At 36.7% G+C, this 27,727-nt stretch overlaps 1 protein-coding gene across 1 annotated transcript in view; it reads left to right on the forward strand.

Moving 5' to 3' along the window:
• Positions 1-27,727, forward strand: part of Entpd7 (ectonucleoside triphosphate diphosphohydrolase 7) — a 45,248-nt gene that overhangs the window by 15,570 nt on the left and 1,951 nt on the right. Inside the window, exons 4-11 of the mRNA XM_026394814.2 lie at positions 8,024-8,229; positions 8,489-8,639; positions 13,213-13,316; positions 15,468-15,524; positions 18,356-18,489; positions 21,826-21,992; positions 24,081-24,405; positions 26,900-26,985. Coding sequence (XP_026250599.2) covers positions 8,024-8,229; positions 8,489-8,639; positions 13,213-13,316; positions 15,468-15,524; positions 18,356-18,489; positions 21,826-21,992; positions 24,081-24,405; positions 26,900-26,985 — 1,230 coding nt within the window. The remainder of the gene's footprint in view (positions 1-8,023; positions 8,230-8,488; positions 8,640-13,212; positions 13,317-15,467; positions 15,525-18,355; positions 18,490-21,825; positions 21,993-24,080; positions 24,406-26,899; positions 26,986-27,727) is intronic.

Genomic DNA, 27,727 nt, shown 5'->3' on the forward strand with positions numbered 1-27,727 from the left:
GTTTTATTTAGAGAGAGGCCGTGTGCGTCCCCTAACAGGTGGGTTCGCCACGTGTGTGTTCTACCTGAGCCGGGGGGGGGGGGGGGGTGTTCCCCTTCCCCCGGAACACCCTCCTACCATCCTTTCCCAACCAATGGGAACTCTCCCATTACAAGAGTGACATGAGTAACCTGAGTCTTGAAATGGGCCCAGCTGAACAGCATGAGTCCAATTACCATATGAATGTGAATTGCTGGCTGGCAGTCAATAAAATCCAAAGGTGCCTGTATCAATATTTTTGCTGTGGCTCCTAACAATATATATATTTTTTTAATTGTGAACGCAAGCCACATTGCTTCTGAAGAAGAAAGCAAGAGATTTGCATCAGAATTGCAATTTGGGGCATCAGTAAGCCTAGAAATCTAAAGCTGTTTTTTGTTTTGTATTTTTCAATACAAATAATTGACTATAATGGCCAAGATTTTACTTTTATTTTTATTTTTTTAAAGAGAGAGTGAGAGAGGAGAGAGAGAGAGAGAGAGAGAGAGAGAGAATTTTTAATATTTATTTTTTAGTTCTCGGCGGACACAACACAACATCTTTGTTGGTTTGTGGTGCTGAGGATTGAACCCCGGCCGCACGCATGCCAGGCGAGCGCGCTACCGCTTGAGCCACATCCCCAGCCCCAAGATTTTGCTTTTTAGAACAGTTTTAGTTTTACAGCTTCTTGAAGCTGAAAGTACAAAGGTTTCTCATATATGCCCTGTCCCCCATATAAGTAGGAGTGTTATGTTTTTAAGATTTTTTTGTGTGTGTTGGGCTGGGGTTGTGGATCAGTGGTAGAGTACTTGCCTAGCATGTGTGAGGCCCTGGGTTCGATTCTCAGCACTGCATATAAATAAGTAAAATAAAGGTCCATTGACACTTAAAAAAATATTAAAAGAAAAAAAATTAAAAAGTAGATTTTTTTGTTAACGTGTATTTAAATCAATTATTTATTTAGCATGTTTATAGATTAATCCAGACATGATCCAATGATGTATTCAGACTTAATACGTATTTATCATTTGTATATTCATTCATTTATTCACTTAATCAACAGATATTATTAAATAGCTATGCTGTGGTTATCTAATAAGTCGTCTTTACCTACAAGTGATTAGTGAATTTGAAATAAACAAAAACTTCAGTTTACTTGCATTAAACACATTTCAAATGCTCAGTGACTACATGTAGTTAGTGGCTATCCTATTGGACAGTGTAAATAGAGAATATTTCCATCATATCAGGAAGTTCTGTTGGACAGTGCTAGGTTTACCATATTTAAGGCATTGCCCTAGGTGCTGGATTAATTGTTAAAATTTATTTTTAGTGTAAGGGGCACTTTTAGTGTGTGTATAAATATATATTACATACATATATAGTGATATTATATACAACACACATGTAATATATATTAAATAAACAGTAAATTATTCTTACCAAATATTCTGTATATTTAGCACATTTTTTAAGCCTTAATGTTTAATATCGTTTACTTTTCAGTAGCCTCACTACTATCTTCATTAGAGAGTAAAATTTTGTCTGGTTGAACTATTGGTCTGAAGACTTTCTTTTGTAGCTGTGGAAAAATTGTACCTTCATCTTCCTTTGCTATCTATCTGAGAATAACTGAGTGAGAGGTTCTATGTCTGTGATTGGCTCAGTACCAGCCTTCTTTAATTTTGTTTAAAAAAAGTCAGAAAGGGGCATTACTTTTGGTTAGGATAAAAATGATAAGCTTAGGATACGCAGATAAAATTAAGATTTTTTTTGGTGTGTGTGTGTGTGTGTGTGTGTGTGTGTGTGTGTGTGTGTATGTGTGTACTGGAGATTGAACCCAGGGGTTCTCTAACACCCAAGCTACATCCCCATCCCCAGCCCTTTTTATTTTTCTATTTAGAGACAGGGTCTCACTAAGTTGCTGAGGCTGGCCTTGGATAATCCTGCCTTGGCCTCCTGAGTTGCTGAGATTCCAGGCATGCACCACTGCACCTGGAAGTGTTCTTATGTAGAGCAATTTAGAGATTTTTGCTGGCATGACTGAAAGCATCTGTTCACATTCATTCATTTACTTGATCTTAATGGTGTTTTTAGAGTTTATAAGCAGGGCTTTAAATTATAAATGTTCCTGTCTGCTCTGATTAATCTTGTTAGGAGGTAAGCAGTAACCTTACAAGATGTTTTTCTGGATGTGTATTACTGTCATCATTCATGTGCAGTTACTTTAGTAATAATGTCATTATATTTGGTTCTAAGTCCTGAATAGTGGTTGAAAAGTATAACATTTAACAAAGAGCTGGTAGACCCACACTGATGGGGTACTCATTTATTGACTTTTGGTACATCACTGAGTTCTATTGGAATGCTGAAAGTGATATAATTAATGTTGATTTTGTAAGCTAGGTAATGGTTTGGTCAGTTACAACACTAATGCTGTTAATGTTTTTAGGATAATGGCAGCGAAAAGCTTTTGTTTTCCAGTTCTACTTGGGGTGATTATTTGTGGATGGATAACTTTCTTTTAATTTACTCAGCAGTGACTAATGGAAAATTGTGTTTCTCAAAGGGAAAGAGTGCATGTGTGTATATGTACATGACATGGGGGAGGGTGAGTTTATGATGGAGAATCAGACCTCTCTTTGGAAGGTGGATATGAGGGATTGCAAAGCTTTTGGAACTTTTCTCCTGGGCTATAAGTCTTCTTTATAGATTGGTTTAGTGCAGCATTAGGAAAGCAAGAGGGTCCAGCAGCTCAAATAATTGACTATAATGGCCAAGTTGTGGGCTGCAAATCATAAATAGAAAAATCCAGGAAAGGACAAGTGATCTGTACAGAGATGAAGACTGTTGGGTGGTTGAAAAGTATAAGAAGACTGATGAGGGTCTAAAGAGGGCAGAGTTCCAGAAAGAGGTAATTCTGTTAACTCCCAAAGGGAAAAATTGTTCTTCAGTTACTCATTTGTATACAAAACAAGAAAAATGGAGACTTTCTGCTTCCTGCAGTGACTTATCAAAAGAATCATCTGGGACACAGCAGAAATGCCATCTGGTCCTTTCTATCTGCCTTGTGATCTAATGACAGCTGAATTTTTTTTTTTTTTTTTGCCATTATACATGAAGACTTCTAAGGGAAGAGAAAGCGAAGTTAAGTTGCACCAAAATTAGAGGTATAAAGTTGCTTATTTTGGCAGAAATCAGAAAGTATAACAGGATACTTTGGAAAGTCACTGAAATGTTCTAAAAGACCAATCGATTTTGAATATACCAGCTGTACAAAGACAGGGAGGAGTTACCAAGAAACCAACAGCATCATGTTGTGAGCTCTAGGACACAATGAGTATTGATTGATAAGTCTTAGGCAGAGAAATGTGAGGAACACTGTGGCAAATATCAAGATTCTGCAGATAAGGTACCTGCTCTTGAGAAACCTCTAGGAGAGGGTCTAACAAATGTGAAAGAAATCTTCGGGGCTCATACTGCAATATAAACTGACTACTAAAAGGGAATAATGACATGCTACCATTTTGAACAGAAGAAACAGGCCTTTTCAAATTGTTATGGATATTAAAAGAGTCAGCATTGTTAAATAGAAGTGCCTTAGGACTGGGAAAAGGAGAAGGAATAGGTAGAAAAGCTGATGGATGTTAAGGAGAAAAATAAAATTGCCAAGTGTTTATCGACTCCTGAGGGTACTTGAGACCCTTTCAAGGAGCTTGTGAGGCCAAAACTATTTCCATAATAATATTAAGTTCTTATTTACTTTTTTATTGTGGTAAAAAACATACAATTTATCATCTTAACCTTTTTTTTTTTTTTTTTTTTTGTATTGAGGATTGAACGCAGTGGCACTTTACCACTGCACCACATCCTCAGTCTCTTAATCACCACCATGCCCTGCTCATCTTAACCATTTTTAAGTGTGCAGTTCAGCAGAGTTAAGTATGTTTATATTGTGGTGAAACAGTTCCCAGAACTTTTTCATCTTGCAAATCTGGAACTTTACACTATTAAACAACTTCCCTTTTCTCCTTCCTGCCAGCCACTTTACTTTCTGTTTCTATTAATTGTACTACTTTAGATACATCATGTAAGTGGAATCGTACAGTATTTATCTTTTCATGACTAGCATATTTCCCTTGGCATAATGTCCTAAAGCTTCATCCGTTGGTGTAGGAAAGGATTTCCTTCCTTTTTAAAGATGAATAACATTCCTTTGTATGTTCATACCATATTTTGTTTATCTGTTCATCTTTTGCTGGACACTTGGGTTGCTTCCACCCCTTGACCATTGCCATTGTATTTGCCTTTTTCAACTGGCATCTGTTCTGATGATATAAAAGCAATGGTGAGTAAAATCAAGGTAGAGGCACCAAATCATACTAGTAGTTATTATATTCTTCATTGTCATACAATAATAATGGGAAAAATCCAGTTCCATGTAGTATATTTTGGGATGAGATGAGAGTAGGTATTAAGCAGTTTTGCATACAATAGTTGTCTTGATGAAAATCACTTATGCAATTGGTTATGAGCTAAACCTAGTTGCTTTTATTATGGAACACAATTTATACTTGAAAGAAGGAATGTCAGAAAAATTAAAGTTCACAGACTTGGAGGTTTCCTAGACATTTTCTTGAAAATGAAGTAATTGGGCATGGGTGCATGCATGCCTGTAATCCTAGTGATTCAGGGGCTGGAGCAGGAAGATTGCAAGTTTGAGGCCAGCCTCAGCAACTTAGTGAAACCCTGTCTCAATATAAAAAATAGAAAGGACTGGGGATATAGCTCAGTGGTAAATTGCCCCTGAATTAAAACCCTAGTACCAAAGAGAGAGGTGGGGAGGGGGAGGGAGGAAGGGGGGGAAAGAACGTGTATGAAGTAAATCTTATCGAAATGAAAACAACTGTCAGAATTTATTGCCAATGATAAAATTTGAACTTGCAAGGAAAAATTAGAATTTTGGAAAACTATGGCTGCAGTTTTGAATTTGGTAACTTTCCAAGAGTTGAAAAATTTTTTGAGCAAGATTGGTGCTTATATTAATGAATGTAGTTTATGACACTATAGAATGCTATGTGTCAACATTAGGAAGATTTGCATAATTTGGTGAACTAATGTTTTCCAGTATATGATGTTACAAAATCATGCTTGGGGAAAAACCACGCAAAGTGCAAGTTAAGGGATGGGTTTGTGGCTCAGTGGTAGAGCATTTGCCTAGCATGTGTGAGGCAATGGGTTCAATCCTCAGTACCACATAAATAAGTAAATAAAGGTATTATGTCCATTGGCAACTAAAAAAATATTTAAAACAAAAACAAAGTGCAAGATAAAACAGTAGATTTTTTTCCCCCCTGGTACTGAGGATTGAACCTAGAGACACTTTGCCACTGGGATCCATCTCCAGTTCTTTTTATTTTAATTTTTTTTTTTTATTTTGAGACAGAATTTCATTGAGTTACTGAGGCTGGCTTTGAACTTGCAATCTTGAGACACTGTGCCCCAATAGACCAAGAGATTGAAAACCAAATGAAAAGTTCTTGAATAGGGTTTTAGATTCCCACTGCAACTAATCTTTAAGAAATTCTACCTGTTTTGAGTTATAGGATAGTAACAAAAGAATATCCCCAGTGATTTCAAAAGTGCTATTAAAATACTCCTCCTTGGTCTGGGGATGTAGCTTAATGGTAGAGTACTTGCCTAAAGGCCCCAGCATTAAACTTTTTTTTTTTTTTTTTAAATACTCCTCTCTTTTCCAACAACATATGGGAGGCTGGATTTTCTCTCAAATACTTAACCAAAACAATATATTTTAGCAGATTGAATACAGAAGCAAATATGAGAATCTAGCTATTATCTCTTAATCTAGGCTTTAATACATTTGTAAAACTGTGAAATAATACCACTCTTCTAATCTTGCAAATGCTTTTTTAGAAAATGTAGCCTATTTACATAGAAGTGTTAATATGTAATGAAGTTTTTGTTTTATCTAAATGAACAAATGTTTAAAAAATTTCTGTTTTATTTTATAATATATCAAATGCAGATAGATGCACACAAAAGTCCTTGGGTGTCCAATGATTTTTAAGAATATAAAAGAGTCCTGATACTCTAAAGCTTGAGAACCAATGTTCTACAGAAAAGTAATTCAATAACAGGAAGAGGTAGGATCTAGAATCTTGGCAAAGGGAGACAGAGAGGGTGGTTTTCATAGGAGGAAAGCAAAGACCTGTGAAACATGTGAAGTAAAAAGACCACTGTGATGGGAAATAAGAAGCCACTTTGGGATGGAGGTGCATTATCTTTCCTGTTTTCATTTCAATCTAAAATAATCCTGTGGTCAGCACTTGCAAGAGTTCTGTAACTTGAGTCTAGACTTTGACCAGCTTTCATGTGACAGGAGTGAGTTGTGAATTGATCATTGGATTCTGAACCCAGGACAAGCCCAGTAATTTGATTAGTTTGGGTAGGTTCTTGGTGAAATGGGAACTTGAGGATTGTAAACTTTCTTATGTGTAACAGATTTGTACCACCTGCTTTATTTCCAGAAACTCCTATTTTAGATCCAGATAAAACTTCTACCTTACCTTGCCTTATGCAGTAATTTATGGCATTATATTAAAGCACAAATGTATGTTCTCATTTTTAAAATATGTATTTTGCATTATAGGATAGAATAGGTGCTCAGTATCTATTTTTGATTATAGAACTATCTCTAGATGCTCTTTTTTCCCCCTTAAGTTTGCTTTATTTCAACAGCAAGGAATCTATATGGTCTGAAAAGCAATGTGGACTCACCAATAAACACAGGCTAGATTGATCTGAGGGATGTGATATGTTCTGATTAGGAGTGGATTTACAATGAAGCTAATGATACCTACACTTCAAGCCAGTCACTTGCATGGTCCCCTTTTGTGTTTATAACTTTGAATCTTTTTTTTTTCCCCTTAAAGCTTTGCAAAATATATTTGTTAGGGATCTATATATTTGGAGTTAACTCCAAAGACAATGTTAGATGAGCAAGGCATAGATGAGGAAGGGAGTTTAGGTATAATACTTGGAAAAATATAGAGCCTAACTCTCAGGGGATGTATTCAGACAATAATAATTGTCTTAGCTCAATGCATAGTAATACTTATTCAAAATTATGATCTGTATACCCGCACAGTATGTCATCTTGTCATTTGAAGCCTTTGAACGAGAGTTAGCTATACTTATAGTTTTCAGGCATTCAGGTTCTGAGGGAATTTTAGTATTAATCAAAGCCTCAGTTCTGAGAAGCATTTTATCAATTCTTCTTTTCTTTCTGGACTTTTCAGCCCTTTTCTCCAGGGAGTTTTCTGCTGTTTGCTCTCCTAATATTTATCCATTCAGTCATAATAGCAGCAGCTGTGCAGCAAACCACTGCCTAGCTGCTTGGTATGTGTTCTGAAGATAGATACTATTTTTTTTTCTTCTTTTGCAGTGCTGGGGATCAAACACGATCTCACACTTGCTAAGCATACACTGTACCACTGAGCTACACTCCCAGCCCCTGATAGATCCTTTTAGTTCTCCTTATTATATAGATGGTTATATATTCAAAAGATAAATAGTGGTTATATATTCAAAAGATAAATAGAAAAGAAATGATTAACATAGTTATCTAAAGTGTACAACAAATCACCTCCAAATTTAGTGGCTTTTAACAACAAAACTCAATAGTTTATTCTGACCTACAAATTCTTTAGTGCTTGGTAAAAGATTTGTTAGCCCAGCCAATTGTAGAACTGCCCTAAACATGTGGGGTGGGGAGTAGCATTAGTTATCTAATTTTATTGGCTTCTAGGCAAGTCAACCAGCTGTCGCTGAATATGCAATAGTAAATATGGCCAGTATTGTTTCATTGTTTCATTAGGACTTATAGTCCTGTGTGCTTAGCTCATTTAGGCAATTAATGAAGACTCTTGAACAGATGGTGATGCTTCTCATGGACCTGGCTACTCTCTCTTTTTGCCTTGTTTAGGTATTTGGCTCGGGTAGGGGAACTTGAAGCTACAGATACTGAAGATCCAAATCTGAATTATGGACTTGTGGTGGACTGTGGTAGCAGTGGCTCCCGGATTTTTGTTTATTTCTGGCCAAGACATAATGGGAACCCCCATGACTTGCTGGATATCAAACAGATGAGAGATCGCAATAGTCAACCTGTGGTTAAAAAAATCAAGCCAGGTACTAATCAGAATATCTTTTGTTGATCTCTTTTATCTATTGTAGGCATGAAAGAGAAGAGAAGGGGGGGAGAAAATCTCCCCCTTTTATTGTGGGAGTCTGGGTAATGAGAGAAATATTTTATTCATCGTTGCCCTCCTTTCAAATAAATAAAAACATGGGGTCTTAAGCAGAACCTTATGGGGTATCAGTTTTCTGAAGCTAATGTGATCTACTTTTTAAAGAAAGTGTTTTTTTTTTTTTTTTTTTTTTACTTAAGGAATCTCTGCAATGGCAGACACTCCAGAACATGCCAGTGACTACCTTCGTCCTCTGCTGAGCTTTGCTGCTGCTCATGTACCTGTGACGAAGCACAAGGAGACCCCCCTTTACATCCTCTGCACAGCAGGCATGAGGCTTCTCCCTGAGAGGTGCGATGCGGGGTCTGGAGAGACACAGAAAAATGGGTGATGAAAGGGATGAAAGGCCAGTTCCACTCACTGCCCTTTGGTTTCCGGTCTGGATATGGATGTGGATATAACACGCAGAATTGACAGGTGGCACGAGAAGATTCATTGTTCAGAAATAGAGCAGAACCACCCTATACCCAGTTTTGATGAAAGGCTGGTTGTTGATGATCAGCTGTTCACATCTTCATGTCATTTGCTTATTTGGGATCAGTATCTGAGAGGGCCATAGTGATTCTTAATTTGGATTGAGAGTTGGGCGTGGTGGTGACGGTGATAAATTGGAATCATGAAGCACCCCCACTTCTTACATCTTTGGAGGAACCTCATGTTGTTTCCCATGACTGTTGCACCACTTTGCATTCCCACTAACAGTATACGAGGGTTCCAGTCTCTCTATATCCCCACCAACACTTGTTGTCTTGTTTTTTGATAATAGCCATCCTGACAGGTGTGAGGTGATTGTCATATTGTGGTATTAATTGTGTTTCCCTGCTGAGTAGTGACTTGGAACATTTTTTCTTATGTCAGTTATTCATTCATTTGTCTTTGTGGACATGTCTGATCAGGTCCTTAGCTCATTTTAAAATCAGGTTATTAGTTGGTTTTGTTTTGTTTGCTATTGAGTTTTAAGAGCACTTTAATAAAGATTAACCCCTTACCAGATATGTAGTTTGCAAGTATTTTTCCATTCTGTTTATTGTTTACTTTGTTGTACAAAAGCTTTTTAATTTGACATAGTCTCGCTTATTGGTTTTTGCTTTGTTGCCTGTGCTTTTGGTGTCATACTAATGCCATCATTGCCAGCCTTAACTTTAGGACCCAGGCTCCAGGAATATTTGTAGTCTCATGGACGGCAGGCTTTTATCATTCACTTAAATATTTTCTGTTTGTAAATAGCGATTCCCTTTTCCACAAATTTCAATTTTATACTTGGCCTTTCTTTTCTAAAAACAACAACAACAACAAAACCTCAGCATATATGTAAGGCTCATGCTGCTTATGTTGGACCTGCCAGGTTACATAACATGTGTCAACACTCCTTTGGGTGAACTTCTTTCCTTTTGTTTAGACTCATAATAAGAGGTTTGCTGTCTGATTTACTGTTGAGAAGCAGATTATTTATATAACTGTTTGTCAACACGAGAGGTCTTCTGGCTCCTTGTAGATTTCACCATATATCTTGGTCTTTTAAAAGATTCATCTTATTTTATTTAATTTTAAATAAAAATAAACTTTAAATATTGTAGCTACAACCTTACATCACTAAAGGAAATCTTTAAAGTAAACCAAACCAAACAAAAACTTTACAATCCTACTGTCAAAACTATTTTATTTTGTCCCAATTTCTTTGTACATCTATATGTAATTCCTATGAAGCTGTAATTATCCTGTGCATGCAATTTAGAATGTTTGTTTTTGACACAGGTAATATTAAAATTGTTTAAAAATTTAGAAACTGTGAAAAGAGTCTAGATGACACAAAATGGTAATGCCACATCACAGAATCTGAGAATGACCAGAGGTCTCACAACCAAAGAAGTAGGAGGAAGGCCAGAGAAAAGGCTGACTCAGAGATCAAAAAGGCAGAGCCAGCAGGGCTAGGTAGCGGAAAGTAGTGGGTGGTTTGGCCACCTTTTGTAAGTCTGGAGCAAAGGAGACAATTGCCTCTTCTCCTGGAACCAGCATTGCCTTGGTCAAAGAAGTTTCCATTGAGACAAAACCCACAGTGTAGCTTAACTTTACTGTCTGTCTGTGATGTTAGCTATCAGTGTGAAAATTCTGAATTTTAATATTTATTTTCTTTTAAGAACTTTTAAAAAAATTGTCTTTTTGTTTGTTTGTTGTTGTTTTCTGATCACTTCTCTCAATAATTCATACATCTATCTTGGGATTAATGAGATCATTGCTGCCTGTAAGGTCAAGCTAGTTGTTGACACAAGTATGGATATCACTGCAAGATCCTGTTTTGTATGATTAATGTTTTGCTATTTTATTAGCATTTGTGGGTAATATTCAATGTGGAGTTGAATCACGACGACTATTTTAAATTTATTAGCACTTGGTTTTATTTCTTTGCTAAGAACCTAATAGAATTTTTTCTACTTCCCTTTTATTTTCTAGTAGAAATATCCATAATAAAATTACAAAGGTAATACAGGGTTTAATAAAAACATTATAGGAAATTTCAAATGCATTATAAGAGTAGAGAGAACAGTACAATAAGTCCATTTTACCTACCACCCAACTTCAACAGTTACCAACATTTTGCTATTAAGTTTTTTAAATAGCAAAAATAATATTGAATTTTAGAAAATGAGAAAAGAGTCTAGATGACACAAAATGGTAATGCCACATCACAGAATCTGAGAATGACCAGAGGTCTCACAACCAAAGAAGTAGGAGGTTTTATTTCTATACAATATAGGAAGAGTGTTTTTTGTTTTTAACATAAATGGGATCACATAATATGTACTATTTTGTACCCTAGTAGAATTCAACAAAATATATTGAACTTCCTTTCATGTGAATATGTATAGATATATATTGATCTCATTTCTTCTAACATTTGTATAGTATTACATTGTAAGGATGTGCCATAAGTTATTTAACCAACACCTATGTTATTATGCTATTTCCAGTTAGTCATTGCTACAAACAAATAATGCTGCTATACTCTTATCTTTATTTCTTGAGATGAATTTCTAAAAATATAACAGCTGGATCAAAGGTTAAGCACATGTAAAATTTTGGAATAGTCTTAGATTGCTCTTTAGAAAGGTGGTGTTGGTAATTTACATTCCAAACAGCAGTGTGGGTTGGTGCCCATTCTTCATATCAGTACCAAACCCAGCAAGTCCTCCCTTTTGGTTAGTTTAGAAGCATATTTAATAGGGAGGGACAAATAATTCCTCTTGTTTCCCATGTGAATTTCTTATAAGAATTTAACATATTTTGGGTAATAATGAGTGAAATGCATTCCACTATTGTCATGTATGTAAAAAATTAATTAATTAATTTTTAAAAAAGAATTTAACATATTTTAACAGTGAACTTTTTAAAGAAATTATAAATGAATTATATTAGATGATTATTAACTCAAGTATAATTCTGCACACTTCAGTGCTCACAGCATCCTTCACTATCTGAGTCTAGAATATTTTTGTAATGAATAATTTTGAAAACCCAAGATATAGGTCTCATTTTTTTCACTAGCAGTTTCCCTATATTCACATTATTATTATCTGCTTTGTTTCTTTGCTTTTTTTGCCTTATAATAATGATAACATTCTTAAGAGAGGAAAAACAACCTTATAGATACTGTTTCAAATGTCATCCTCCAATTGGAAATGTTATGAACTTTGTATTTTGAACCTGATCTATGTTTTCCAGCGATAAGATTTTTATAAAGAAAAAAAATCGATGAAATATGGAAAAGGAGATTGAAAAGTTAATATATTAAGGATTATATAAAAACCTGTGGAACTAACAGTACTTCTTAGGTGGTAGTGTGAGCCTTATTTCTGTATTGTGTCAGATCTGAGGCTGGTCCTTAATATATTTCATAATAGTTAGGAATAATGTAATTACATCTATTTTTAAAAATTTTATTTTTTATTCTAATTTGTTATATATGACAGCAGAATGCATTAAATTCATATTACACATATAGAGCACACTTTTTTGTATTTCTGGTTGTACACAAAGTATATTTATACTATTCGTGTCTTCATACAGATACTTAGGAAAATAATGTCCATCTCATTTCACCATCTTTTTTACAACCCTTGCACCATCTCTTCCCCTTCCCTCCCCTTTGCCCTATCTAGAGTTTGTCTAATCTTCACATGCTTCCCCTTCCAACCTCACTATGAATCTGCCTCCTTATATCAGACAAAACATTCAGCATTTAGTTTTTTGGGATTGGCTAACTTCAGTTAACATTATATTCCTCCAACTCCATCCATTTACCTGCAAATGTCAGGATTTTATTCTCTTTTATTGCTGAGTAATATTCCATTGTGTATAAATACCACATTTTCTTTCTTCATGCATCTACTGGCAGGCATCTAAGTTGGTTCCACATGAAACTGCCACAGTTTCCTATAGCTTATTCATACTCACCCTCTCCAGGGCAGAGATCCATAGTCTCATCATCTTTTAGCACCATTTAATGTTATATGTAATGTTAAATAAGGAGAAGGTATTACTATTTCTATATTGCCTTTAATGTGAGGGCTAACTTAGGATGCAGGTTAAACTTTTGAAATCAAGGAGGTACCAAAAAGAAGCAGGGCTGTGGATGAGATGGGTGAACAGCAACATCATACAAGACTAAGTAGAAGGACAAGTTGAGGCAATGTGTGAGAAGGGAGATTTTATTGTTTTGTTTTTTCTTTAAGAGATGAAATCTTCTCATGTTGCCCAGGCTTGACCCCAAACTCCTAGGCTCAGAAATCCTAAAGTGATCCTCCTACCTCAGCCTCTTGAGAAGAGAATTAATGATTAACTTTTGGATTTTTGTTCTTTTTTGCAGGAAGCAGTTGGCTATCTTGGCTGACCTAGTGAAAGATTTACCACTGGAGTTTGACTTCCTCTTTTCGCAGTCTCAGGCGGAAGTGATCTCAGGGAAACAGGAAGGTATGGTCCTCAAGGAGTACAGCTGCGTCACTTCTCAGCCACTCATAGCCGAGCCTCTCCTGACGGTGTTTAGGACTGCTTTATATATCTGATTTTTATCTTCCTGTCAAGAATTTTCTTATTGTGCTATACAGTTTATTTTATATTCTGCATCAGTATCTGTTTTAGACCGCTGTTTCTCAAAATCATAGCTTTATATCTGGTTTTAATTTACTACTAAGCACTGTGCTTAGACTTTATTAGTATTTAATGGTAATTCCAAATGAATCTTTAGTTAATTAACTGTACTTGTGAAAACATATATAGTTCTGGGAGTTGTATTGAGTTTTCCAAATTCAGATGGAAAGCAAATTATTAGACTAAAGTAAGGAAGGATTTTAATTTCAGAGAAAGATCAGGACGAGTTACTTTTGTTTTGTTATAGACTTTCCCTTATTTGAAGTTACTGTGCAATTTTTATACTACCCTATATACTTATGTTATTTGGTGTGTACTTTGGGGCAAAATTGTCCAGATGTGGGCAGTATGATGAATTGTCTTCATTTCTTAACAAGGAGGAGGGAAAAGATTTTCCTTTTTAAATTTCAGAATTGGCATTTTACAGTCCTAAAATTTACATTTTCTTCTTAATATTCTATTATTTTCTGAGACATTCTGTCTTTCTCTTCATTGTAAGACTACTCATATTTCTTGTTTATCTAGCTGCCTTAATGCTTTTGGCTGATAATTCCAGGGCACATGTCATGTCAGGGTTGGCATCTTTGGACTTTTCTTTCCCTTATGAGTTGAGACTTTCTTGGATCTTTTTTTAAAAAAAAACTTTTTTTTTTTTAGTTGTAGATGGACACAATATCTTTATTTTATTTACTTATTTGTATGTGGTACTTAGGATCGAACCCAGCGCCTCACACATGTGAGGAAAGCGCTCGACCACTGAACTACAACCCCAGCCCTCTTGGGTCTTTTTATGCCATCTTATTTTTTATTGTATTTTGGGCATTTTGAATATTATGAGTCTCTGAGTCCTGTTTAAATCCTAATGAAAACATTGATTTTTTTTTTTTTTTAAATTTTAGTAGGCGGTCAACTTGGTAAGTTCAAGCTCAAATTCTTTTTTACCTTCTATGGGCTGTGACCCAATTAGTTCAATATTCAGAGCTCTGACACTGCTATTTGGATTTGTCCCATGTGTGTCAGCCAGCAGTAGTCTAGCGCAGTGGCCTATCCTGTGGTTCAGTTCTGAAAGCCTTTGGTGTATTGTTTAGGGTCAGATTCATGCACATGTACCTTTTAGGGGAGCCCAGGATTTCATACACAACTTTACTTGCTACTCTCACAATGTCCCTGACACTTTATGCTTCCTTGGAGCTCATTTTCATGGTCCTCTGTCAGAAAATCAGGCTTTTAATTTGTCCACTCTGTGAAGCACTTCCTGTGATTGCATGTGCTTCCAGAGCAAAGTGATGGGAGGACACAGAGAGAAAAATAAGCAATATGAATTTGTTTCATATGTGTGCACCTCTATTGTTGCAGGATTGCCTGAGTTAGGAGGAAACACAGTAAAAGAAAAAAAAACAAACAGCAGATTTTCCCTACTCTCTCTGAACCTATGGAATCCCCTTTTCTGCTTTTTAAAATTCTTTTTGTCCACACCTGGTACATACTTTCATGTTTCAAGCTGCTTTTGAGTCCAGGTCAAGCAATATCTAAGGAGAAAAAAAATGGGAGAACCACTACTGGTTTGGGGTACTTTAAATTCTGGTCTCTTTCTCATTGTACCCACTATCTTTTACCTTCAGAGTTCTCACAAAGCTGCTCCATCGACTCCATCCAGAGTGTATATTTGCATCCAGTGGAGAGATAGGATGAGGTGTGCTTACTCCATCTTGCCCGGATTCAGAACTCCAGAATTTACATTTTCAACACTTATTTTTATAGTTAATTCTTATTAATTATAGGAATTTGGAAGATACAGATACTTTAAAAAGGGGGGAAATCACAAAGCAAAGGTTTAAGATTCATGCACTGAGAATATGGAATAAAATACTGTGATTATTTTTTTTCCTAAGAAAATGGGGAAAGAGCTGCCCTAAGGAGAGGTGTATACATGATGTAGCAGTAGAGAATTAAGTTTTTGTATTTTTTACTTAGGGGTTTATGCATGGATTGGAATCAACTTTGTTTTGGGAAGATTTGACCATGAGGATGGTGAGTAAAATTCTCTTCTTAGCATAATTCATTAAGGGCTGCAGGTTTTAAGTCATAATCTGTCAGTTGTTTATAAGTACTAATTTTCAGTTGTGTTTCTTTTTTAAAACTTAAGGTGCTTTATTTTCCAGTCCGAATTTGCCTTCTTTTATTTCTTTTTAATGTAAAATGTTTAAAAAATTTTTTTAGTTGTAGATGGATATAATAACTTTATTTTATTTGTTTATTTTTATGTGGTGCTGAGGATCAAACCCAGTGCTTCACACATTCGAAGCAAGTGCTCTACCACTGAACTACAACCACAGCCCCTGTAAAATGTTTTTAATATAAAAAGTTTCAAATATTCATAAAAAGGAGAGTGAATGATAAAATGAACTTCCATGGACCCATGACCCAGACAATAGTTACTAAAATTTTATCATTTGTTGTTTCCATTCTTCCACCACATAACACATTTTCTCAAAAATATTTTTCTTTAGTTGTAGATAGCTACGATTACTTTATTTTATTTATTTATTTTTATGTGGTGCTGAAGATCGAACCCAGTGCCTCACACATGCTAGGCGAGCGCTCTACCACTGAGCTACAACCCCAGCCCCCTCATTGTGTTTTTAAAAAGCAAACCCTAGCCATATCATTTTGTCTTCACATATGTAAGTATGTCTGACAGAAAAAGTTTCAAAACAAAACAAATACACATATCCACAATGCCATTTTAAAACATAACAAAAGTAACAATTCCTGATAGGGTGCAGTACCCATCTAATACCCAGGTAGATTTTACTGATTTTCTCAAGAATGTTTATTTGTAATTTGACCTCTTAAATCAGAATCTGATCAAGGGTCAAATATTGCATTTGATTAATATGCTTCTGTAGTCTCTTTTAATCTATAACAATTAACCTTATCATCCACTCCTCCACCTTTTTGCAAACCATTCATTAAAAACAAAACAAAATTGGGTCACTTGATTGAATGAATTTCCACGTCTGGATTGGTTAACTGCATCTTTGTGAAATGTTTCTCACCCCTTCCATGTCTGTCCTGTCTATTGGTGGTTAGGTACAGAAGCTTGATTAGACTAAGAATAAATCAGAGAAAAAAAAATCAAAGATGGTGCTGTGCTTCCTACAACATCACATCAGGAATTTCATCATGTCTGGTTCTTCCACCATTCGTCTCATTCAGACTGATGAGATATTGTCAGCCTGATCTGTTATAGAAATTCCTCATCTGCCTTTCACCTAATGATTGTTGTAGCCAATTGTATCCATTGCTTATATAAGTGTTTTCATTAGAGGTTGCAAAATAGCGGTTTTATGTCATTTTATTTGCACTTAACAGCTGAGATTTTACATGATGAACTTTTTCTTCGTCAATATCTTTTCATTATCTTGAAATACAGTTTTATGGGAAAGTTAGACTAAATCTTTGATTCCTTTATTTATAAAGTTTTTGAATAATGACTTGGTATTCTAGCAACTTCTAAAGGTAATCAATGAATTTTTTTTCTTTGGTGTTGGGGATTAAACCCAGGGCTTCACACATGCTAAGCAAGAGCTCTACCAACTGAGCTCTATCCTTAGTCTTAATTGTCATAAACTATGGATTTCAATGTATCTGATCTATTAGAGCCCATCACCTCAGATCTGGAAATGTGGTGGGTCAGTGATGGAAGTCCATGTGAGGCCCTGGGTTCAGTCCCCAGCACCACCAAAATAAATAAATGAAGAAAGACAGCCCATCACGTCATTGTTCTCTTTAAAAGCATCTTTAGGTTGGCTTCTGTACGGGGTGTGTATTATGTGTGTATGTGTGTGTGTGTGTGTGTTAGTTAGTTACTAGGGATTGAACCCAGGGTCAATCCACCATGGAGTTCAAACCCCAACTCTTTATAATTTTTTTTTTTTTTTAAATTTTGAGAGTCTTGCTAAATTGTCAAAGCTGACCTTGGACTTGTGAACGTCCTGCTTCAACTTCCATTGTCACTGATTACAGTTACAGTTGTGCACTGCTGGACCCAGGTTCCCGTATCTCCTTTTTTTTTTTTTTGTGGTGTCAGGGATTGAACCTAGGACCCTGCCTAAGCTAGCATTTGCCTGTACCACTGAGCTAGATCCCCAACCTCCTGTATCCTTTTAACATGATTCCAACACTCTAGTATTTCCCTTACTGACAAGCTTTCCATGCTTGTTTTGTATACTTTCTACCCTAGATCTGGCATTGGCAATTTTTTGAGGAAATCTGTTTTCTTTTAGATAGAAAATGATATTTGAAGATTTTGGTTTAGATACCAGAAGTGCTTATTGCTCTTGGTTAATCATTACTTATAAACTTTTCAGTGAATAGAGGTAGGAAATACCTATTTTTTTAAGAAAGAGAAAAATAAATCATGAATTCATAGTGATATTTCCTACTCATATTTAAAATTATAAGGTTATTTCATTTGATTTTATACTTAAATATTTAATGTATTTAATTTCTTTGTATTCTTTTTTTCTCATACGCTAAATTTTTGTCCCTGAAGATAGTAACATATTGCTTTATTCTATAGTATGGATTTGATAGTTTTCAAATAATAATACCAATAATAAGGACTACTAGAATGCAGTTTAAGATGTTTATGTCTTGTTTTTAGGGTATAATCTACTATGTAAAAATAGTCCAACTATGTTTAAGTCACTTGAAATATCTCTTCTCTTATAATATGTAGTTGATAGATTAATTTATTTTAGTTTGCTTTAAAATTTTTAAGTGAATGCTGTGTTGAGGGGTTCTCTTCCTTTTCAACTTAAGTTTGGGTTTTTGTAACTGTTCTCTTATTATTTCAGAATTAGATGCTGATGCTTCCCAGGAATCAGCAGTAGGACGCAGAAGGACTGTAGGGATATTAGATATGGGAGGAGCCTCTCTTCAAATTGCTTATGAAGTTCCTACCTCAACCTCTGTCCTTCCTCCAAAACAGGTATTTTGCATTTAATGGAAATTCAGTTAGAAATGCCAATATTTGAAAATGAAGAACACTGTCTTTGGACTTAAGCCAACCTGCCTGGGTCCAAATACTTGTTCAGATACTTGCTGGCTCGGTTATCTTGAGTAAGTTACCTCCCTGAGCCTCAGTGTCCTCATGTATAAGAAGTCATGAAAATAGTATCTCCCTCATAAAGTTGTAAGATTGTGTGAAGCACTTAGCAAACTGCCCGGCTTATGATAAGTGTTTGATACATTTTAGCAGTTACCATTAAGCATCTTCCAAGGCTGCCTGAGGAGTAAATACAATGCATGTAAATCCTAGAGACAATATTTGATACATGTCTGTTGTTCAGTAAATGCTATCTCCTTTCTTCTTACTAATGATTCTATTCCTGTCCTTTTTTATTCCTTACCCAATTTAGAATGCAGAGAATGTATTTTGGGGAGATGTTTCATCATAGAAAAGAGAACACAGTTTCTCTTTTTGAGCATCTATTATGTGTAAGAAATAGGACATCTTTGTTATACTTCCCTCTAAAACTTTGAATTTGTCATTGGAGACAACTAATGATCTCAGCCAAACCAGGGTTTCTCATCCATGACACGATTAACATTTAGGGCTGATAATTCTTTGTTGTGGGTGGCTGTGTATCCTAGAATGTTTAGCAGCATTCATGGCATCTTCCAAATGCCAGTAATAACCCTTGCTCCTTCAGTTGTGACAGTCAGAAGTGTCTCCTAACATTGCCACATGTCTACTTGAGAGGGTGAAGTGAAAATTACCCCTGGTTGAGACCCATAAACAGAGCTGTGGCCATATGGGGACTGGCAGGGTCAGCCCCATTTTCAAGGCTTGAATGGAGCCATGTTGGCCACATGAAAGGTGAGGTATGGGTATAGCATGATAGTAGGCTTTTGCATAATGGAGGCTGAGGGAAGGCCATCTGCATGGATAGAACAGTATGTACAAAGGCACAGACAAGGCAGCAAAGAACCAGAATGTCCATGGAATGGTGACTAGCCTGCTGCAGCATGGGATTTCAGGTGTGATAATGGGAAGATAAGATGGATTATACCATGAGGAGTCTTGAGTGTCATCCTAGGGACTTGTTTTTTTTTTTTTTTTTTTTTTAAGGGAGAGTGAGGAGAGAGAGAGAGAGAATTTTTTTTTTAATATTTATTTTTTAGTTCTCGGCGGACACAACATCTTTGTTGGTATGTGGTGCTGAGGATCGAACCCGGGCCGCACGCATGCCAGGCGAGCGAGCTACCGCTTGAGCCACATCCCCAGCCTGGAACTTGGTTTTTATTTCTGTAGACAGTGGGGAACTAGCAAAAGTTTTGAGTAGAGCAGTCATATAGGCCTGTTTCATCGTGAAACAAATTCTGGGGGTTCATCTGAGTTCTGAGTTTTGCAGCCAGAACTGATCTGATCTGATTTGTAGGAAAATAATTTTGGTGTGAGTAGAAGAAAGAAATGTAGGTCAGGGACCCTTAAGTGCGAAGTGGTAAGTGGTTGAACTAAGCAGTATAAGTAGAAATGGAAGGGAGGAGACGGATTTCAAGGAGTGACGGGTTGTGGTGGTGTGTGACTAAAGGAGGCCAGCGATGCTGAGGGTCCTAGATAAATAACTATAAGGCTGAGGAACTCCACTGCTGAGAAAAGGCACATGTGGAAAGGGAAGGGTCAATGCTGAACCAACAGTAAAGTCAGGAGAGGTGTGGGTAAGAGCATCTGTCTGGTGTTCTAGCTATTTGGTACTAAGACCAATGAGTTTATTTCTGGGTGTGTTGAGTGTGAAATATACAAGAAACATGCATGTCAGAATTTCCATAGGACTATTGGAAATGTGAGTCCACAGAGATATTCTTTGCCAGGGTTGGAGATTAGGGAACTAACTTGGTTAAGAAACTGTTTAGTCTGTATTTGTTAGTATGTATTCTATAGGTAAAATGAATACATTGTTCTGATTTAAGGAATAGGTAACAAGTGGCACTGTGAAACATAAAGTCTTAAACAAATGGCTTTTCTTGTGCATGTTTAGAAAGTAATACTAGTACATAAAGTATAGCAAGCAATGAATTAGATGTATGCATAGAAATATAATGGCTCTTAAAGATGGTTCATAGTGCTTAGTTAAAAAGGAAGGAAAAAGCACAAGAGATTTTGGGGGACATTTCAGATCCAAACTATAACAGTTCAATTTACAAAGTTATTCACAAAGTTGTTCAATCATCATTTTGGCTTCCACAAAGAAACCCCATATTCCTTAGCACTCATTTTCCATTCTCCCTATTCCCTATCTCCAACAACCACTAGTCTACTTCCTGTGTCCTGTGGATCTGCCTATTCTGAGTCTTTCATATAAATAATATCACACACTATGGCCATTTGGGTCTGCCTCTTACTTAGCAGAACGTTTCCAAGGTTCATCTGGAAACCTTGTGCATGTGTCAGTGCTTCATTGCTTTATGTGGCTGAATAACATTCTGTACACCCATGCCGTGTTTTGTTTATCCATTCATCAGCTGATGGACATTGAGTCGCTTCCACTTTTTGGTTATTATCAGTAATACTGCTGTGAACATTTATGTACACATTTTTATGTAGACATACTTTTCAGATCACTTCAGTATATATTTAGGAGCAGAATTGCTGGGTGTAGTAGCTTTTTCACAATCAAATACAATCAGAATCAGTAATCTCCATTTTTCAATAATACACAAACAAAAATTACACATTAAGCACATTAGAATGGTTGCTTATTACAAGGAATTGGAATGGATATGAGCATAAATGGGACCAAATAAAGCAGAAGAGAGGCTTTGCCATGATAATGTGCCATCTGCTGAGGTATGTGATTAAGTTAACCTCTGCATTTGAGGTTAAGAGAGACGGGGTGGGGAGGGAGAGGAAGAAGAGTACTTTTTTTCTTTGGAGATAAAATAAGATTGAAATTTTCCAGTGCCCAAACTTGTCACAAAGAATATTAAGTCTTCTTGAATAGTTTGGAAAAGACCATAGAATAAATCTCATGATGATTCTCTAAATTCCTTTTTTATTAAAGGATTTTTTTCTTATTATAAAAATAGCCCATTGCCATTGTGGAGAATTAGAAAATACAAAGTACATATCAGAAAATGACATCCACTGTAATAATTCTACCTCCTATACTGCAGATAGTGTTTTAATCTCTAAATTTGTTTAGTCTCCAACTTGGCCTCTAATTTGTACTTTTTGGTGCAGTCTTATCATTTTATGTCTTTGTCTAAATTAGAAAGCAATGAAAACTAAAATTCCCTTTTTTCTTTGAACATTGTATTATAGGAAGAAGCTGCCAAGATTCTGCTGGCTGAGTTCAACCTGGGCTGTGATGTGCAACACACGGAACATGTGTATAGGGTTTATGTCACAACCTTTCTGGGTTTTGGAGGCAACTTTGCCCGGCAGCGCTATGAAGACCTTGTGCTGAATGAAACTCTTAGCAAAAACAGGTACACTGGACATGAGATCCAAGTTTCTAAAACAATGTCATCAGGCCAAAAATATAAGGAAGAATATTCACATCCTTTCTTCTCCTTTCCAATCATACCTGCCAGTGAGCTAGATCTCTCACTAAGACACCTTTTATCAGCAGCCCCACCTGGCCTGTTCCAGGGTGCACTGTGTTCTTTGTTATTAGGACTCATAAAAAGGTACAATAGCTTGTTATGGTTTCTTGCTGTGTTCTACATCCAGACATGGTATCATGGGATAAGTGAGGCTAATAAAGGTCTAATTTAAGTTGTGTAGTATAATGTACCTCCCAGCAGTTCCTTTTACATACTGGTGCTCAAAACATGATTGTTGACTTACAGTGGAGTAAGTCATCTCATATGAGAGTCAGGTTTGTAGTGTGCACAAAATGTAAAAAGCATATATAATTACAGTTAACTTTTTAAATGATTTCTTGTTAAGTCCCCAAGTAGCCAGTTTTTCTTCCAACACTGGACAGATCACCAGTTCTTCTTTTGAGTACCAGATGAACCAATTAGACCATAATAAACAATTATGAAGTGATTGTTTGGAGTATTTAAAATTATTTTTTATTATGCATACTAAAAGAAAGCATACAACAGAGTTCTTTTCCACCATAAAATTATTTACACTCATTTATTTAGCTAGAAAAACTAGCTTGAAAAACTACTGTAGTATCCCATTTGTAATAATTTCTCCATAACAACCAATTATCTTATATTTAGAGCATGTTGAAGAAAATATTGTCTCCTAAATCTTTCTAAATTTTCTACGTTTCAGTCAGCAAGAGTTTGGGGTGCCCAGGATGATTGATGACTGCAGTCCCATCAGGCAGTGTGTTTTGTTCTGAATGTGCTCTTAGGTCCACACAGGTGTTGCTTAGGTTGTGGTACTGATTGCTCCTCTGGGCACTATCACATTTCAAGAATATTTGTTATGAAGGTTTCATACCCATTTTGATTTGTTCCTACTTCAGTAGCCACTGTGCCCCCACCCTCTGCTTTGTTGTTTTTTTTTCCTGTTTGCTGTTCTCTGCTGCCTCAGAACTTCTTGCCAGCCTGCGTCTTCTTCTTATGCATTGTTATTTTCTGGTCAAGTGTCTTAAGTCATGTGAGATTGAGGAGTAAAAGGTATATATTGTTGTGGCTGCCAATCTACTAGAGAAACCTATGCCTCCTGGGATGGTGAAACTTAATGGTTCTGTCTTCTGAATAAAAATTTTCTGAGTTTTTTTCAGTTGGTTACATGTCTTAAAATAAATTCCATATGTTCCTAAGTATTCTGTTATGTTGCCGCCTTCCCAGTCTCTCCTTCAATCTTTATACTTGTGGGTGCATCTTCATTCCAGGAAACTCATTCTTTCACATCTACCTGTTTAGGAACTAATGAAAAATTAACTGCACTGGGAAATTTTATTTGGTCTCCATGAAATTTCCATCCTTGGACAGTTCTGCCTGTTAATCTCTATAGTAATTGATAATACAGTTACTAGATAAGCATAGACCAAAGAACTAGAACCATGTCCTCCACTGTTCACACAGAGACTCCCAGACCTGCAGGTTGCTCTCCGGAGCCGGTGTTCTGTCTGTTCTGTTCCAGCACTGCTCATTCCAAGCCAGGCATTGCCATGATCCCACTGCTGTGGTCCTCTCCTCAGAAACCCTCCCCCCAGCCCTTCCCACTTTGCCCCCTTGCAGTTGTATTTTTAAACATGAGAACCACACTCAGCATGGAAAGATCCTTGTATTTGGGGGAGGCATGTGGAAATGAAGTCCAGATGGAGGACAACAGATTCCTATCTCCAGTTTTTCTGTGCACTGGGAATGAGATATGCTGATGACAGGCTTGACTAAAATTGATCACTGGCATATTTTTTCCTTCTTCTTTTTCTGAATTTAATTTGTTTATATTAAATTTACATATGATGTTCCTGCATGGTAATAGTCCACTGCATCCTTATTTCTAGGGATGGCATGAAAAACAGTCCTGAGATGTACGTGATGAGTGTTGTTTCTTAGAGTGTTTGAGCTCAGCAGTCTCATGCTTTGTTTTTGTCATGTGGACAGGCTGCTTGGCCAGAAGACGGGCCTGAGTCCTGACAATCCATTTCTGGATCCCTGCCTGCCTGTGGGACTCACTGACGTGGTGGAAAGAAATAACCAGGTCCTACACATCCGAGGAAAAGGGGACTGGGCCACTTGTGGGGCCATGCTGAGCCCCCTGCTGGCTCGCTCCAACACCAGCAAAGCCTCCCTGAATGGCATTTACCAGTCACCAATTGATTTCAACAACAGCGAGTTCTACGGCTTCTCCGAATTTTTTTACTGTACAGAGGATGTGTTGCGCATTGGTGGCCGCTACCATGGGCCAACATTTGCCAAGGCTGCTCAGGTAGATCATTAATGATAAAATGACTCATGTTTGCAGCAGCCATGCTTTGGGCGTCTAACTTCGTGCCAGGCACTGTGCAAAGGGCTTTGTATGTGAAAGCTTATTTGATTCTTAGGTGGGGCCCCATGAGCCCTTGTTTTAGAGGAAAAGATAGACTCAGAGAAGTTAAGGACCTGCTATGCTAAATAGCCTTCTAATACTTGTCTAGCATACAGAAGGCCTTACATTCAGTCTGCAACACTGCAAAATTAATTAATTAGTTGAGTTTAAGTTTCCATGGACATTTTATCAGTCAGATATAAAATTGTTGTGATTGCTAATGATTTTTCTTCCAACTTTCTAATGGTCTTGTTAATGCCTATGACCAGAAAGTGTCATTGTATTTATTTTTCCCTTTGCTGAGTGTCTCAGATATAATGTGCTTTCGGAGATGATGTCATACTGGATCCAGGGCAGGTCCATTTTCTTTTTCTTGGTTGGAATTATTAAGAGGACAGATTGGTATGGGGTCACTTAGAGACTATTAGAAAGATGTGAAAAGCAATGATGATAGAAGTATTATTCAGATTTAAAATGCACATATATAGGATTTAAGCATCTTATAGGCTTAAATCATTAGATACCTGTGTAGGTAAAAGTTTAGCCAACTTTCTGTAGGTCGCTGCCTTAGTTTAGAGTCTTTGTTAGTGAACTTCACTATAACTAACTACCTGAGATAATTTATAAAGAGAACAGGTTTGTTTTGGCTCAGTTTTCTAATTCCAGTCCAAGATCAACTGGCCACTTTGCTTTGAGCCCGGGGTGAGATAGCACATCACGGAAGGAACATGTGAAGGAGTAGAACTGTTTGCATCATGAGCCAGGGAGCAGAGAGAGCAAGAAGGGAGCCAGGGTCCCACAGTCTCCTTTAAGGACATTCCCCCAGTGATCTAAAGACCTCCACTCAGCCCCACCTCTTAAAGATTCCAACACCTCCCAAAAGTGCCCCCCTGAGGGCCAAGCCTTTAACATATAGACCTTTGGGAGACATTCTACATCCAAACTAGAAGAATCCTATCTTTGATTTTTGTATAACTCTGCTTTATCTCTGTTGTCAGAGAAATATATGAGAAGAATCCATCTTCCTGTACATTTTATTCTTTCTGCTTTCTTAAAATTCTCAAGGATTGTCTTGGTAAAAGACTTCCAAAATAATAATATCTGCAGTATCTGTGCTATTATATCCCCAAAAGATAGTTCCCAAGGAATATTGTGGAACACTTGGTTTGTATTTTTCTTTCCTTTCTAGACCCTGGGACTACACTCTTTTACCTTCCCTTTCCAGAGCTAAAGAGTCCCTGATTGTTCATGACCTAAGTCTTTCTCTTATCTCAAAACTTCTTCAAATCCTATTCTCTTGAACACCATACGGTTCAAGTCATTGCTTACCCAAGTTGCTAATGTCAATAAATTCCCTTCCCAAGGAAAAAGGGAAGATTTTGCTTCCTTGACATTTAAAAAATTTATTCTAATTTGTTATATATGACAGCAGAATGCATTACAATTCATATTACACATATAGAGCACAATTTTTCATGTCTCGGGTTGTACACAAAGTAGAGTCACACCATTCGTTTCTTCATACATGTATTTAGGGTAATAATGTCCATCTTATTCCTTTATCTTTCCTACTCTCATTCCCCTTCTTGAAATCTTAGAGTAACTCTGTATTTATTTGCATTTCTCTAATTGTATCATCTTCTGAGAAATGTCTGTTAGTTCTTTGGCCCATTTATTGATTGGGTTATTTGTTTTTTCCTTGACATTTTTTACTGTTAGATGTTATAGTCCCAAATTTCCTGGCCACCCTTTCCAAAATTACAACTCTTCCCATATGACTCTCTGCCCTTTCCCGCTTTGTTTGTCCCCTGAGCATTTATGTCATCTTACATACTGTATATGCGTGCGTGTATATATTTATGTTTGTTTGTTTTTCTCTTACTATTAAAAGGTAAGCTTCATGAGGACAGGAATTCTTTTTTTCACTGCTCAATCCCTTGGCACCTAGGATAGCACATAACACAGAGTAGACATTTAGCAAATGTTTGTTCCCTGAACAAACCAAAAGAAATAATTCTTTTGGTGAGAATCACAACGTGGAGGCAGGCCAGTGATAGGTTTCTGACCATTCTGCTCCAGCTGTCTTCCTTCCTCATGTCAGCTCTGCAGAGTGGAGTGAAGCTCCCTTTGGCTTTTGATGTTGCTCTTCCTTCTCCTAACCTTAACTCTCTATGAAGCCTAAGAGGCTCAGGATCCAGCTCAAACTGTTTTTATACTAGACTTGAGGCAATGGGAATAAAGAGAGGTTTGGCACAGTGTTCAGTGAATGAATATGCCATTTCCTGGGTCAGCTAGTAGCTCACAGGTAACTCTAGGAGTAGAGCAATGGTGCCTGGGGACATTAGGGAGTCTGCCTCCTATTTCATGCTGTACTGTTTCTCTGTGGTTGTTCCAGGATTACTGTGGCATGGCTTGGTCAGTACTAACTCAGAGGTTCAAGAATGGCCTCTTTTCTTCACATGCAGATGAGCATCGACTCAAGTAAGTAATTTTTTATTTCATCTTAGATATGGCCTTAGAATATGGATGGTAGATTATAATGGAGAGCCATCAAACAATAGTATAGATTGGATTTTATGTTGAAGGAGAATTTGATTATTTCAGATTTTGATTTTCTGAGGTTTTAGGGCAAAGCCAAAGGCAACCAGGGGTTACTAAATAGAGTTCTGTCAGTGTGTAGTGGTGCATGTCTATAATCCCAGCAACTTGGGACATGAAAGCAGGAGAATTTTAAGTTCAAGGCCAGCCTCAGCAAATTAGTGAGCCCCTCAACATAAAAAAGAAAAAGGGATGGAGAAGTAGCTCAGTGGTAGAGAACCCCTCAGTTTAATGCACAGTTCTGCTAAATAAATTGATAGCTAAGTAAGTAAAAGTAAAAAATAAAGAGAGTTTTCTCCAAGTGATTTGATATCAAAAGGGCAGTTCTTTTTATTCTAAACATTTTATCATAGAAACTATCAAACATGCAGAAAATTAGAATAGTAACATGTAACTTTCACCCAGCTTTAATAACTCTCGGCATTGTGCCAATTTGACTCATTGGTATTCCCATTTTATAAATGTTCAAAACTTTTAAATGCAAACAAAAATAGAATAGCATAATGAATTCCCATGCACCTATCATCCCACTTCTTTACTAACAGTTATTAACTCCTGGCCAATGTTGTCTCCCTTCCTCTACCTGCTTCTTACAACTGAATTATTTTGAAGCAAATCCTAGAGA

The sequence above is a fragment of the Urocitellus parryii genome, chromosome 5 (assembly GCF_045843805.1).
Source record: "Urocitellus parryii isolate mUroPar1 chromosome 5, mUroPar1.hap1, whole genome shotgun sequence".
NCBI lineage: Eukaryota > Metazoa > Chordata > Mammalia > Rodentia > Sciuridae > Urocitellus > Urocitellus parryii.